At 40.8% G+C, this 12,531-nt stretch overlaps 1 protein-coding gene across 1 annotated transcript in view; it reads left to right on the top strand.

Moving 5' to 3' along the window:
* The first annotated feature begins 6,116 nt into the window (after nucleotides 1–6,116).
* BRF1 (BRF1 RNA polymerase III transcription initiation factor subunit) overlaps nucleotides 6,117–12,531 on the top strand; it is a 127,724-nt gene continuing 121,309 nt past the window's right edge. Inside the window, exon 1 of the mRNA XM_054400791.1 lies at nucleotides 6,117–6,225. Within this exon, the coding sequence (XP_054256766.1) occupies nucleotides 6,132–6,225 (94 nt within the window). The 5' untranslated portion in view covers nucleotides 6,117–6,131. The remainder of the gene's footprint in view (nucleotides 6,226–12,531) is intronic.

Below are 12,531 nucleotides of genomic sequence, written 5' to 3'. Positions count from 1 at the left end.
GAGGGAAGGGGGAGGATTTTTGTAACCTTGCTGATGATCTTACCCTGCCCTTTTGGAAAGACACTGTTCCTTGTCCATTTCCCAAAGATACTCAGGCACCACTTTAATACCATCACTGAATTGCAAGGACAGCATGAATCGTAAACTTTGACCTTAAAGGCTTTGCTTGGTTTCATTAAAAAAAAAAAAAAATCCCAGGATCTGTCAAAAACCCATAAAGCCCAAAAGAGGCAGCTCTTGTTGCAAGTTACTAATAAAAGATGCACCTACTAAGAGACTTGTTTTATCCCTCTGTATTTTGTCTCATATGTTGTACTTTTGTCTAGCAATTCAGAAAAAAGTGCAGCACATGATGATGTCCCTTTGTTGTACTGACATACGAGTTTTTAGAGTAGTGTCCCATTCAAAACTTTTTAAAAGATGTTCTGCTAGATAAAATGGATGATAAAGTCAGGAAGCTGTTGTCTTGAGATTTTGATTCATGACCCAGAGCATGGCAGAGTTTAATGGTGTGGCAGTTTCTTCTCTTTCCCATCCAGTAGCGCAGTTGAAGTCATCTGAGTTTGTGACACTGCAATGTAGTCTGGTGAATACCATGTTGAGCAGATTGCTAATAAATTGCTTTGTAATGTTGGATAATTCCCACTGTTTTGGCTGAGATCATAAGGCTTGCTGCATTCTTGCAGATAGCTGGACCAGCTCACTGCACACTGAGACCATATGGTCAAACTGGCGGAAGGGGCGTTAGCCAGCAGGCGGGGCTGATTGAAGCCATGCTGCTAGTCTAGAGCAAGCAATAGAGACAGTCAGGAGATAAAAAGCAAATGGAAGGTTGTAAAATGTCACCCATCTAGAGAAGAGCAGTGGAAGTACACTTAGGGGCTGATAGACAATGTGGTATTGTATGTTTGGAAGGAATTGCTCATCTTCCCAGCCTGTAGCTTGCAGCTGCTCTGGAACTCCTCCCTGCACTGACCATATTGCTGAGGAGCAGCCATTCCTGTAGGAAGGTGTCTGAATGCCTCTCCAGGCACAGTGATGAGGACTTTTCATATTGGGGACTGTCAGTATTGAATGGGTATTTGGCCTCTGTTCGTGTTGGTCAGCAGTAACTGGAGCACTGGATAGAGAATTTGTTTTGATCAGTTGTTCTCTTATGCCTGATTTCTCTTAAGTTTTAATGTCTGCTCTTCAGATACCAACTGAGTAAATTGCTGTATTTATAGTTAAAATATTACAGAGATGCATTTTTTTTAGCTCTGGAAATGTCAGGTGGGTGAGATTTGAGGAAAAGACACAACTTTTGGTTGTCATCTGACTGGGATGAGGGCACTGTACCAACAGTTTGGCACTTGAATGCACTAATGGAGCAGCAGCTGTTTAGTCAATACCTCCCTGTTCTTGGAGGTAACTTTTGAATGGAGATGCTTCTTGAATGTGTGAAGGAGATGGAGTACAGTTAAAGAGCTCTAGGATGTTTTAGGTTGGAAGGGACTTGTAAAGGTATCTTATCCAACCCCACTGCAATAAGCAGAGACATTTTCAACTTCATCAGGTTGCTTGGAGGCCTGTACCACCTGGCCACGAATATTTCCTGTGATGGGGAATCCACCATCTCTCTTGGCAGCCTGTGTCAGTGTTTTGTCACCCTCACTGGAAGAAATTTCTTCCTTCTTTTTAGTCTAAACCTCTCCTCCTTTAATTTAAAACCATCACCCCTTGTTCTGTCACAACAGGTCCTGCTAAGAAGATAGGAAGTGTTTTGTCTTCCCTGTGGAGAAATCTAGAAGCATGATCACTAATGCTGAAGTTTCCAGCTATTTTTGTTGTTACTTTCAGCGTTATGTAAGATGCCACAAAAATAGAATGTTGTTGTCATGTTAAATGCAAGGTGGTGGTGGTAGAACAACAAAGCTTTTGATCTTTCTTTAGTAAATGGGAAACTGGTTGCAGAATATAAATATTTGTCTTAGATGATGCTATAAGTAGTACATTTCTTTCTCTCTTGAAACAGATAAGCACAAAACCAAGTTAATCATCAATATGCACATAATTTCTAAGATGCTTCCTGTCCCATGTTAGGTTTTATTAATTTTTTTTGGATCAGTGGCAATGTAACAATTGTCTTATTTTTCCACAAACTATATGAGTGACATAATACTAGCAGAGCAGCTTGAGGAGGGAGTATTAGTATTACAGAATTAAAGCCTTCACTGGTCTGCTGTAGGTTGAGTAAAACATTCAAAGAAATAACATTTCCTAAGTGGACGAGTACCTTTCTGTGCTCTTAGATTTCTTTGGTATTTGTCAGTGGACAATGACTCGTCGCTCCTAAAGTAATTGCATTTTAAAATGTTTTAAAATATTGATGCTGGATGAAGAGTTCAGCTAAAAAAACATATATTACTCAAACAACCATGCTGTTTACCTAGGATGGATTGTGATGAATTATGGTTCAACTAAGGGAAGATTAAATACTCTGTGAAAATTTATGGTTGCTTGGCTATAGGACCAGCTCAGTGGGGAAAAATAGCTTATAAAAGAAATTAATTTTAAATATCTTCCTCAATTTTTCTTTTTCATTTTTCCTTTCTTTCTTTCTTTTTTTTTTTTTAATCTTCTGGCATGTTCTTTATTTCTGAAATGCACTGAGTTGTGCTTTCCCTGAACAAGAGTGTGCTATGCTTGGGAGCTGGATGACCTTGTAATGGAGATGAGCCAGGGAAGTGTTGGAGGAGAAGTCTCATGGATGTTTCTCCTGTGCTTACTCTGCATCTACAGGTGATTTCTCTAGTGTGTGCACAGAACCACATCATCTGCTGCCATGCTAGTGGTGTGGGAAGCTTCCTTATCACTTCTTGCTTGGTGGTCTTCACCAGCCTGGTCTGTGTGGAGCCAAGTGAGCCCTGCATACTGGTTGCATTGTTAACCCACAAAGCCTTCAGGAGTGCATGTGGCCCTTCCTTGTCATAGGAGCCACTGTTTTTTTGTCTTTTATAAAGCTTAAATAAACCCCAAACCTCAGACAACACTTGAAACTGGTGAGACTGTTCTTTTTGTGAGCTGCCTTTGTGACTTTGATTTGTACCATCTTGCAAAGGGAGTGCTATGTGTTTGCTGCTGCAGGGATTACAATCTGGATCTCCCTGTAGCCGAAGGAGACATACATGGGCATTTTTTTTTTTTTTTTAATACTTGTGCATAGAATCATAGAATGCATTGGGTTAGAAGGGACCCTTGAAGGTCATCTTTGTTCAGCCTCCCTGCAGTAAGCAGGGACATCTCCATCTAGATCAGGTAGCTCCAGGGCCCCGTCAAGTTTGACCTTGAATGTTCCCAGAAATGGGGCCCCCACTATATCTCTGGGCAACCTGTTTCAATATTTCACTACTCTCATTATGAAGAACTTCCTCCTTATGTCTAACCTAAATCTACACTGCTCTGTTTTAAAACTATTGCTCCTACATATGCATGTAGTGCCTGAAATCTTTTTTGTCTTCATCTCAGCAGCCATGCATGGCAAAATATGTCCAGATAAAATAAGCTTAGGTGATAAGAAGAGGTAGCTTTCCATAGCCTCCCTGATCCATGCTGTTCTCCACAGTGGATTCACTCAGAGAGGGGAGCAGTTAGGAAAACTGCTTTGCTGCCACTATAAAAAGAAGTTTTACTACTCAAGAGCAGGTAATTCTCCTTGCTCCTGATGAGAACAAACTGATGCTTTCTTAGGGCCATTGAAAGCCTTGAGCCTGCTATGGCATAGTGTGAAAAATTCAGGGGATGAGGAGAGCTAGTTAGTGTCCTAATTTCTGGAAGATGCAATATTTATGTTTGAGAGACTGAGGCTGATAAACACTAGTCCAGGGCCTGCTGATGACAGTGGAAACACTGTTCACTTAATGGGCTTCAGATTACTCTTGGGGAGCTTATTGTACCCACACCTCCTGTGGAAAGTGATATATCCTTCCTCTGTCATTACTTCTTCATCCAAATGTGTTACACCTGGTTGACCAATATATCTTAAGGGAGATATTGTTGGCGAGTGCACTAATTGCCACTTGTGCAAGAAGGAGAAGCTGTCACTGTGGCAGCTCCTGTTTGGCTGGAGTCTTGCTGACCCTGGCTGTGTGACCAGAGTCACTTTTTAGTAAAGCTGAATCGAAGCATTTTTTTTGGCAGAATGCTATTCAGAGGTTAAGCGTTTTGTAACACATTACTAGTGATGATGATGTAGGGATTTGAATAAAATTAAGAAATGTGGTCTGTGCCGGTGGTGTTCTGGTAAGCATTGCCTGTTTGCCATCTCTTTCTGTGAGCAGTGGTAGCTAAGGTGCATGGCAGGTGTCATGCCCCTTCCAGAAAAGCTTATTATGACATCTCTGAAGGGAACAGATAAGAGTTTCCTGTAAATACACGTAGTGGAAACATCTGCCCAGCACGCTGAATTATAGGATTTTCTTGATGTGCTGTCTGACCCTGTATACTGAGGAACTTTAGTGCTTTCCTCATGACTTCCCCCATCTTTTTCTTAAGCTGTCTTTTCAGCACACTCTTCCGAAGCTGGAGCTGTGAGGAAGGACGGGGCCTTGCTTCCCACATCTGTCCCAGCAGCTGTCCCACTTCCTGCCATGAATCATCTGAAACACTTTTTTTTTTTCTTTTTTTTTTTTTTTTTGCCCCTTCTCTTCATTGTTTTAAGGATGAAGGCACATTTGTTTTCCTGTAGCCACAAACCAATCTTGGCAGTCTGGCAGCCAAGCCTTAAGTGAAGGCTTGGGTGCGAAAATGTTCAGAGGAAGGAAGTGCCTCCCATTGGTGGTAGTGGTCATGGGCAAGCCCAGAGCAGAGCTTATTCCTTGTGGACTTTGATTGTGGTCAGAGGAACTGCAAACTTCCTCCCATCTTGGGGAGTTGCAGCAAAATGTCTCTTCTATTTGCACATCGCTGTCAATCATGCCATGACCTCCAGTTTTCAGAAGTTCATTGCTTCAGCTAACCAAGCGCTAATTGTCAAATGATGTTAAGGGAGTGGGGCATAATCTTTTGTCTGAGAAGTCTTGGCTGTGTTTTGGATCCTCTCTGGAGTTGATGTTTGTGGCTTCCTTTTCCAGGGCTCATTGATTGCATGCATTTCAATTCTAGCAGTCCTAAATGAGACATGTATTTTATTATTTTTTTGTCCTGTGGAGCTCTCAGTCTCCAGAGGTTGTTTTATTTCATACTGTGCTGGTTTGGGGCCAGACAGATCGTCTCTTGCCCCGAAAGGGACAAAAGAATGAGACTCACACAAACGGATTGGAGAGTGATGGAAAGTTTAAATGGAAAAGCAATTGGTGAAGCTACAGAGAACTACAGGCTACAAAGCATAGTGACAAAGAGTATCCCAAAGCGTACAGAACCCCTCACAGAATTCCCAAAGCTTCCCAATCCTTCCCTTCTTCCCACCTGAGGGTAAACCCAAACCCCCCAGGGCTCTTTCTTCCCCCTCCCACTGCTAGGCAAGTCTCAGGCTGGCCAGGTCTGAGACTGCCCCCCCCCTCCATTCTCCTCCTGGCATTAGGCCTAGACAGGCCTAGGAGGCCTTGAGGATACCCCCCCGGCATTACCCGATAAGAGAGGACATCTCCCGTGGGAGGAGAGAGGGAAGAAAGAGGAAGAGAATGACTTTGCAGATGGCCTTATAGGGTGCAGGATTTATGGGTAGAAATACGTCGTTTCCTGTGTCCACCCCTGTGGGTGGGCACCCAGGACACCAGAGGTGTATCTCATGCGGCAGTGGCAGGGGGCACCCAGCCTAAACTGCCACACATACAGAGATTAAATCCAAAATCCACCCCTTCAGTTTTGTCCTAAAAAAAAAAAAAAACAAACCACAAACCCAAAAACTAAAAAACACACAACAAAACAAAACCAAAGAAACCCCAAAGCAACAGAGAAAAGAACAACAAACAACAAACCCAAATGAAAACACCCCACCCGCCCCACCAACACAAAAGCATGTTAACTACAAAGTTAAAACTTTTTATTGTTCTTTGTTGATTTTTTTTCTAGGGAAACGTCATATTCACCACTTGGGAAACCAGCTTCAACTGAATCAACATTGTCTGGACACTGCCTTTAATTTTTTCAAGATGGCTGTGAGCAAACACCTAACCCGGGGGAGGAAGATGAGCCATGTAATTGCTGCATGTCTCTACTTGGTGTGTAGGACAGAAGGAACTCCTCGTATCCTTTCACATTTAAAATAAATAAATAAAATGCATACTTTTAGCAGGTCAACTATCCCACTTAGACCCTGTTTCAAAATTGGAAAAGGTGAGTGTTTAGGAGTTAACTGTCTCTGTTGGTTTTCTGTAATGAAGTGAATAACAGTTTATCCTGTGGTTCAAGTAAAATTTTTCACATTCTAAATGTGTATAAAATTTAGTGTTTACGAGAAGCTATAAATATCACTTTGCTTCCCATCTGTAACTCCACAATATTTTTTTTCTCAACATTTTCTTCTTGTATAAAAATCTCACTTTTCCTGTGCTTTGCTTGGGATTACTTGTTTGTGGTGTATTTTTAAAAGATTTTTTTAAAAAAAACTAAACCCTCGACCCTCCTGCAGTATCAGCATTGAAGAACAGGTTAGAGTTTCAGTGGGTTTTCCATCATAATGCTTGGATTTCCTTCTTTCAATGCTTGCAGGAAGGATAGTGTCACTCCTGTTTTAGTTTTGGGGAAAAAGGCATTTGATAAATTCTAAGTTTGCTCAGAGATCATGCAGGATGTCAGTGGCTGGAGGTAGGACTGCATACAGGCCAGATCTGCAAGTGAGTACTCCTTGCTCTACACCATTCATTATTTTTGTCTTTTAGAACCTCATTAAAATCCATGTAAACTTTAAATACTGATGACTATCCATTTTTATTTCTTTTATATATTTTTAAACTTTTCTCTTGTGTTTCAGTTGCTGGAATTTGGAGCTTAGTATCAAACAATTTGTGTTATTTTAGTTCTCGTCTATTTTAAAGCAGTATATCATCAGTATTCTGTTTGATCTGATGCTTTTTATAGATGGCTGTTCTCATTATATATTTTAGCAGTTGAGCAGCTTAGCTTTCCTTTTAAGATTATGATTTTTATTTTTTTTTTAGTTTCCGAAACTATGCTGAGTTTTCTAATAACAGTGCTTTCTGATAGTGTTGTGGTCATTGCATTTGCATGTTAAAAAAAAAAAAAAGGAGTTTTGCAGGAATAAGGGAATTAAAAGGAAGGCTTGCCTGTTACACCAGTCTTTTCTAATGTAAAGTCTTTGCATGAACTTTGAATAATAACTTCATCATTAGCATAAAACCTGTGTTGATTTAAAAGCATTACTGATATTTTTTATGCCCACGTCACATATTTAAAGTTATTTATTTACTTAAAAGAATTTATTTGATGCTACTGAATGATAGCCTAGCCATAACATGCAAGTCCATTTTTCCCCAGTGATGGTGATAAAAAAGCATTTGAAGCAGTATAAGCTAGAAGAGGTAAGTAGGTACCTCGCAATGTAGCAGCCATCTGTGCAGCAAGTGTGACTAACTTTTCTAGCTAACAAAAGTCCTTTGTTTTATATCCTTCTTTAAAGTATTTCAGAATGTAACTCGATTGTGCAAGGCACCGTGGTCTAGTTGGCACTTCATAAAGATGTAAATTAATTTTCCGACTTTTTTGTATTAAATGGAGATAATATTCTGTGTGATACTTCATGTAAATACTAGGAGTAAAGGATGAATAGGATGGCAAAGGTGGGCTTGCTCTCTTTCTCTATCAATATCACAAAGTACTCCATCTTCATTTGCACAGTTACTGTAACACCTGGGAATCAAGAACTGGTAGTGCATAACCATATGGCTCGATTTTGACAATACTGCTTTTTTGTTGTGTTTTTTTTTTTTTTAAATCCATTAAGTAAATTTAATTTTGTAGTTGATACTAAGAATTTAACTGTGTTACTTTGGGTGAGCGAGTTCAGTTTCTGCCTGTGTTCTGCTGTTTGGATTTTTGTTCCATTTTTTAAAAGTCCAGAGTAATTTGAAAAACAAACCCCAAATAAATTACAGGTATTGAACATAGAAATACAAGTTCCTTCTCTAATACGTTATCCTTTCATTAGAAACTTGGAAACCTAAAAGCCACAGGTGTATATTTCTGACCTTTGAAACGAAAATATGTTTAAGCTTTCATAGATTAATTAGGATGATCATTATCAGTGTGTTTATATTTGTTTCCAGCCTAGATCTGTCAATACAGAAATGTGCTGTAGGAATCAGGTGTGTTCCCAGGGCCTTTGGTCCAGAGGGACCAAGAGACAGTGTAGAGGACAGCCATGTGAGAAAATGCTTTAGCAAGAATGAAGAAGATGCGCATTCAGGGTGGTAAGCTTTGATTTTGGTCTTCTGGAGAAGCCAACAGAGGATGACATGCAGGGAGGAAAAGTATGCCATATGGTACTGCACAAAGGGCATATGGTAGCTGTAGCACTTGAAGATTTATATACAGTGCTAAGTAGATTTACTGAATTTAAAGTGTTCATTCTCATTGTGTTGGCTGTAGAAATTTGTGAGAAATTTGGGCAAGGAAGGTAAAGACTGAGGATTGGTGAATGTGTTTTAGAGGAAAGAGGTACCATGGGAGAAGTAGTAATGGGCAGCAGCATCCTCAGAGCTCAGAGACAGCATGTTGGTTTTGGTGGCTCAAATGAATTAGTGGAGTGACTTGGAAGTCACAGGGGCAAGAGATACTATTTGGGAACAGATGAGTCTCTGAAGTAGAACATGTTTCTTAAAAAATATTACGGTAGAAGGACAAAAATCTGGGGAGGAATAACACAAGGCGCCAGTACAGGCGTTGTCCCACTGGAAAGTGGCTCCATGGAGAAAGACCTTGGAGTTCTAGTGGACAGCAAGTTCTCCATGGGACAGCAGTGTGCCCTTGTGGCTAAGAGGACCAATGGCATCCTGGGGTTCATTAAGAAATGTGTCCAGCAGGTCTAGGGAGGTTCTCCTCCCCCTCTACTATGCCCTGGTGAGACCACATCTGGAATACTGTGTCCAGTTTTGGGCTCCCCAATTTGAGAGTGACAGGGACCTGCTGGAGAAAGTCTAGTGGAGAATGACGAGAATAATTGGAGGACTTGAACATCTCCCCTAGAGGAAGGACTGACAGAAGTGGTGCTCTTTAGTCTTGAGAAGAGAAGGCTGAGAGGATCTTATCAACATCTGTAAATATCTGAGGGGTGGGTGTCAAGATGAAGATGCCAGTCTGTCTTTGGTGTGCCCAGTGATAGGACAAGGAACAACAGGTACAAGGTAGAACACAGGAGGTGCTACCTCAACATGAGGAGACACTTCTTTGTGGTGAGGGTGCTGGTGTACTGGAACAGGCTGCCTAGAGGTTGTGTAGTCTCCTTCTCTGGAGACCTTCAAAACCCACCTGGATACGTTCCTGTGTGACCTACTCTAGGTGATGCTGCTTTGGCAGCGGGTTGAACTCGATGATCTCTGGTGGTCCCTTCCAACCCTTAATGTTCTGTGATTCCATGAAAGTATGTGTGTGTCCTGGGGAAGTATGGTAGGATATGCAATCAGGGTCTGAAGTAGAAAGAAATGCTGTGTTCTCTCTGGTGACAGAACCAGAGGAGTGGGAAGCAGTTGGAGTAGGAAGACATTTAATTGTGTTGCATTGAGATCAGTTTGAGGGAGTAGAATGTATTTATCTGACACGGATATCTGCTTATTCTTCTTTTTTCATAATGTGTGTGTCGCCAGCCAGCTTCTGAATATGTGAGGAAAATTGTAGCCAAGTCTACTGGTGCAGTCTGAATTATGCCTGAGTAAACCTCACCCTGAAACAGGAAAACACTGTTTGCCTTTGTTCTTCTATATTGATTAATGCAAAAATTAAAAATATCCCAGTAACACTATTTCTTTTAAATCTGATAAAAAGTAGGTTTTGACTGTAAAGAGAACAGAAGGTTATTTATCTAAGGTGCAGCTTGTATTTACAGTTCTTTAGAAAGTTTAACGTATTATTTGAAATCTGAATTGATTTTACATCAGTCCATAGTGGGGGTTTTTAGCTGATGTCACACAAAACCCTAGGGTGGAGCGACTTTGACACAGCTTTTCATTTGCCTTGCTTATATTACTCATCAGTGTTAATGTTTCAAAGGGAGAATGACTTACTAGCTGTTTTCTGAATTTGGAGGTGTTTCATCCATTTGATGAGCTACCAATAAAAACTTTTATTGTTCTCTTTTTAAAATGTGTCTATATTATCAGTGCAGAAGCCAAGGTATAATGAAAAAAATATGTTTGAGGGAGACAGTGATTTTAAATCCTCAGGTTGGAAGGAACTGGTTGTCTGTCTCCCAGGGGCTAAACGATGCTGAACACTTCCAGTGGCATCTGACTTCAGCTGGCACTGATGGTGCTCTGGGCATTTCAGAATTTGGCTCTTAATTTGTTCCTTAGAATAGTAACAGTCCTCAGTTGTTTAATGTTTTGAACTGCTTTTCCACACCTAGGTATGTTTGAATGGAAACAAAGGGCTCTTTAGCTGGTTCTGCTGTTCCCAAGAGAGCGAGCTTAGGAAGAGCACGGCAGGGTGTCTGAGTGACTTATGGGCTCAGCTGTAACCTGTGGCTGCCCTAGGGTCACTCAGGAACAATGAAGAGTCTGGCCAGGATTTTCCAGGTGGGATATCAGTTTGTTTTAATCAAGGAACATTTCATTTGGTCTGTAACCATTTTTGCTGTACACAACTGTTAGGAAAAAAGTGTGCAACTGTTCAGTAGTTTGTAATATTTTCCATTGATACCACCTGGGTGGTTTTTTTTTTTTTTTTTTTTTTTTAGCTACACTTTACATGGTAAATATCTTTTATCCCCCCTGCTCTGCACCCCCCCCCCCCCCTTTTTTTTTAATAATATATTCTTTTTCTTTGAAGCTCTCTGGAAAACACACACTCCGTTGTAAAACAAATCCTGTCTTGTTGGAGCACAGTAAATAAAACCTTTTCCACATCAGAGTCCTCTCAACGTTCCCTCACCAGCTATCTTGTGTAAATATCCCTGTGTTTGCCTCTAGAGGTAAGTTTGGGGCAGGTTTTCTCTCTCCAGTGAAGCTGATCAATCTTGATGCTGTGGGGCTTGCCAAGCCCTTCCCCATGCCTAGGCCTGGAACAGCCTCTTGAGCTGAGGTTGCCCAAGTTATTCAGGTGGTCTTCAGGAGCTTTGTGTAGTTGAAAGAGATGGGGTCCTCCTGGGGTCAGTCCAAGGAAGCAAAGTAAGGCCTCTCTTCTGAGTTGTTTGCAGAAGATCCTTTCTGCTAAGTGTTTAAGCAAAATAACCTCTTTGGGAGCAGGCTAATAGGACACAGGTTAGTGCTGTAGTGTCTTTTTACTTGTAAACTTGAACTGGGTGGGAAAGCATAAAGCACTTTTCCTCCTCTCCTTCCTCTGCCCTGTGAACCTCCCTTTTGTCTGAGGAAAGATCATGAAGGCATTTTCAGGATCCAGCAGTCAAGAAGGATTTGGAAAAAAAAAATGGGCACCCCCCACTCAGTGAAAGGGGCAGTGCTTTGTTATTTCCTATTTGTCTGCAGTACTTCTACTTTATTGCCAAGCTATTTGAATGGTCCTGGTTTGTTTTCATGCCATAGTAAGGGAAGTCGTGAGTATATATCTTCATTTCCAGGTGCAGAACTGACACATTCAAAGTTATCCAGAAAGTCTGTGATGGAGTCAGGAACGGATCTCTTTAATTCTGTGTTTGGCAGCAGCTACTGAGACTTTCTGCCTTGTTGGTCTTCTCAGGAGAAGTTCAGATCATTTCCTCTGGAGCATTGGCAAGCATACTGTCTTGAGAAGCTTTGTTTAACCTCACTGTGAGAGCCTTTGATGGATACATTCTTTGTTTCCCTACTAACACTTCAAGGTCTATCTTTGCAAGGAAAGGGGCAAGACTTCCTTTTTTATTAGAAAGGAAAAATGGGATCTCCAGCAATCTTCTGACCTCTACTAAAACTTCCTGGAGACAGCAGGCCCAATTTGAAATTAGGCTTTAATTAAGAAAATGTTAGGACTCTAGGTAGGGAAGTTAATAAAACTAATTTCTATTTCTCTTTGGCTAAGGACTTTTCTTAGTAAATTACTTTTTACTTTTGATAAAATACAGTTGAATTTAAAGTGTTTCATGTGGTGAGTGTAGCAAGGACATAAGAGTTTAAAAATTGATTTTAAATTGCACATTTAAAAATACATATACAACTTATTTCATGTGTGTGTGTGTTAAAGGATGCCAAGACATCACTTCATGGAAATTGAATAGAGTAAGATAGAATATTTTCAGGTGGAACGGACATAAAACCATCATCAAGTCCCACTGCCCAACCACTTCAGAAGTTATTCAGTTGCCCCTTGAACACTTAGAGCTTTGGAGCATCAACCACCTCTCTAGAAAGCCTGTTCCAGTGTTTGATCACATTCTTGGTAAAGAAC

Source organism: Indicator indicator, chromosome 4 (genome assembly GCF_027791375.1).
Source record: "Indicator indicator isolate 239-I01 chromosome 4, UM_Iind_1.1, whole genome shotgun sequence".
Taxonomy (NCBI): Eukaryota; Metazoa; Chordata; class Aves; order Piciformes; family Indicatoridae; genus Indicator; species Indicator indicator.
This window is presented reverse-complemented; position numbering and strand designations above follow the sequence as displayed.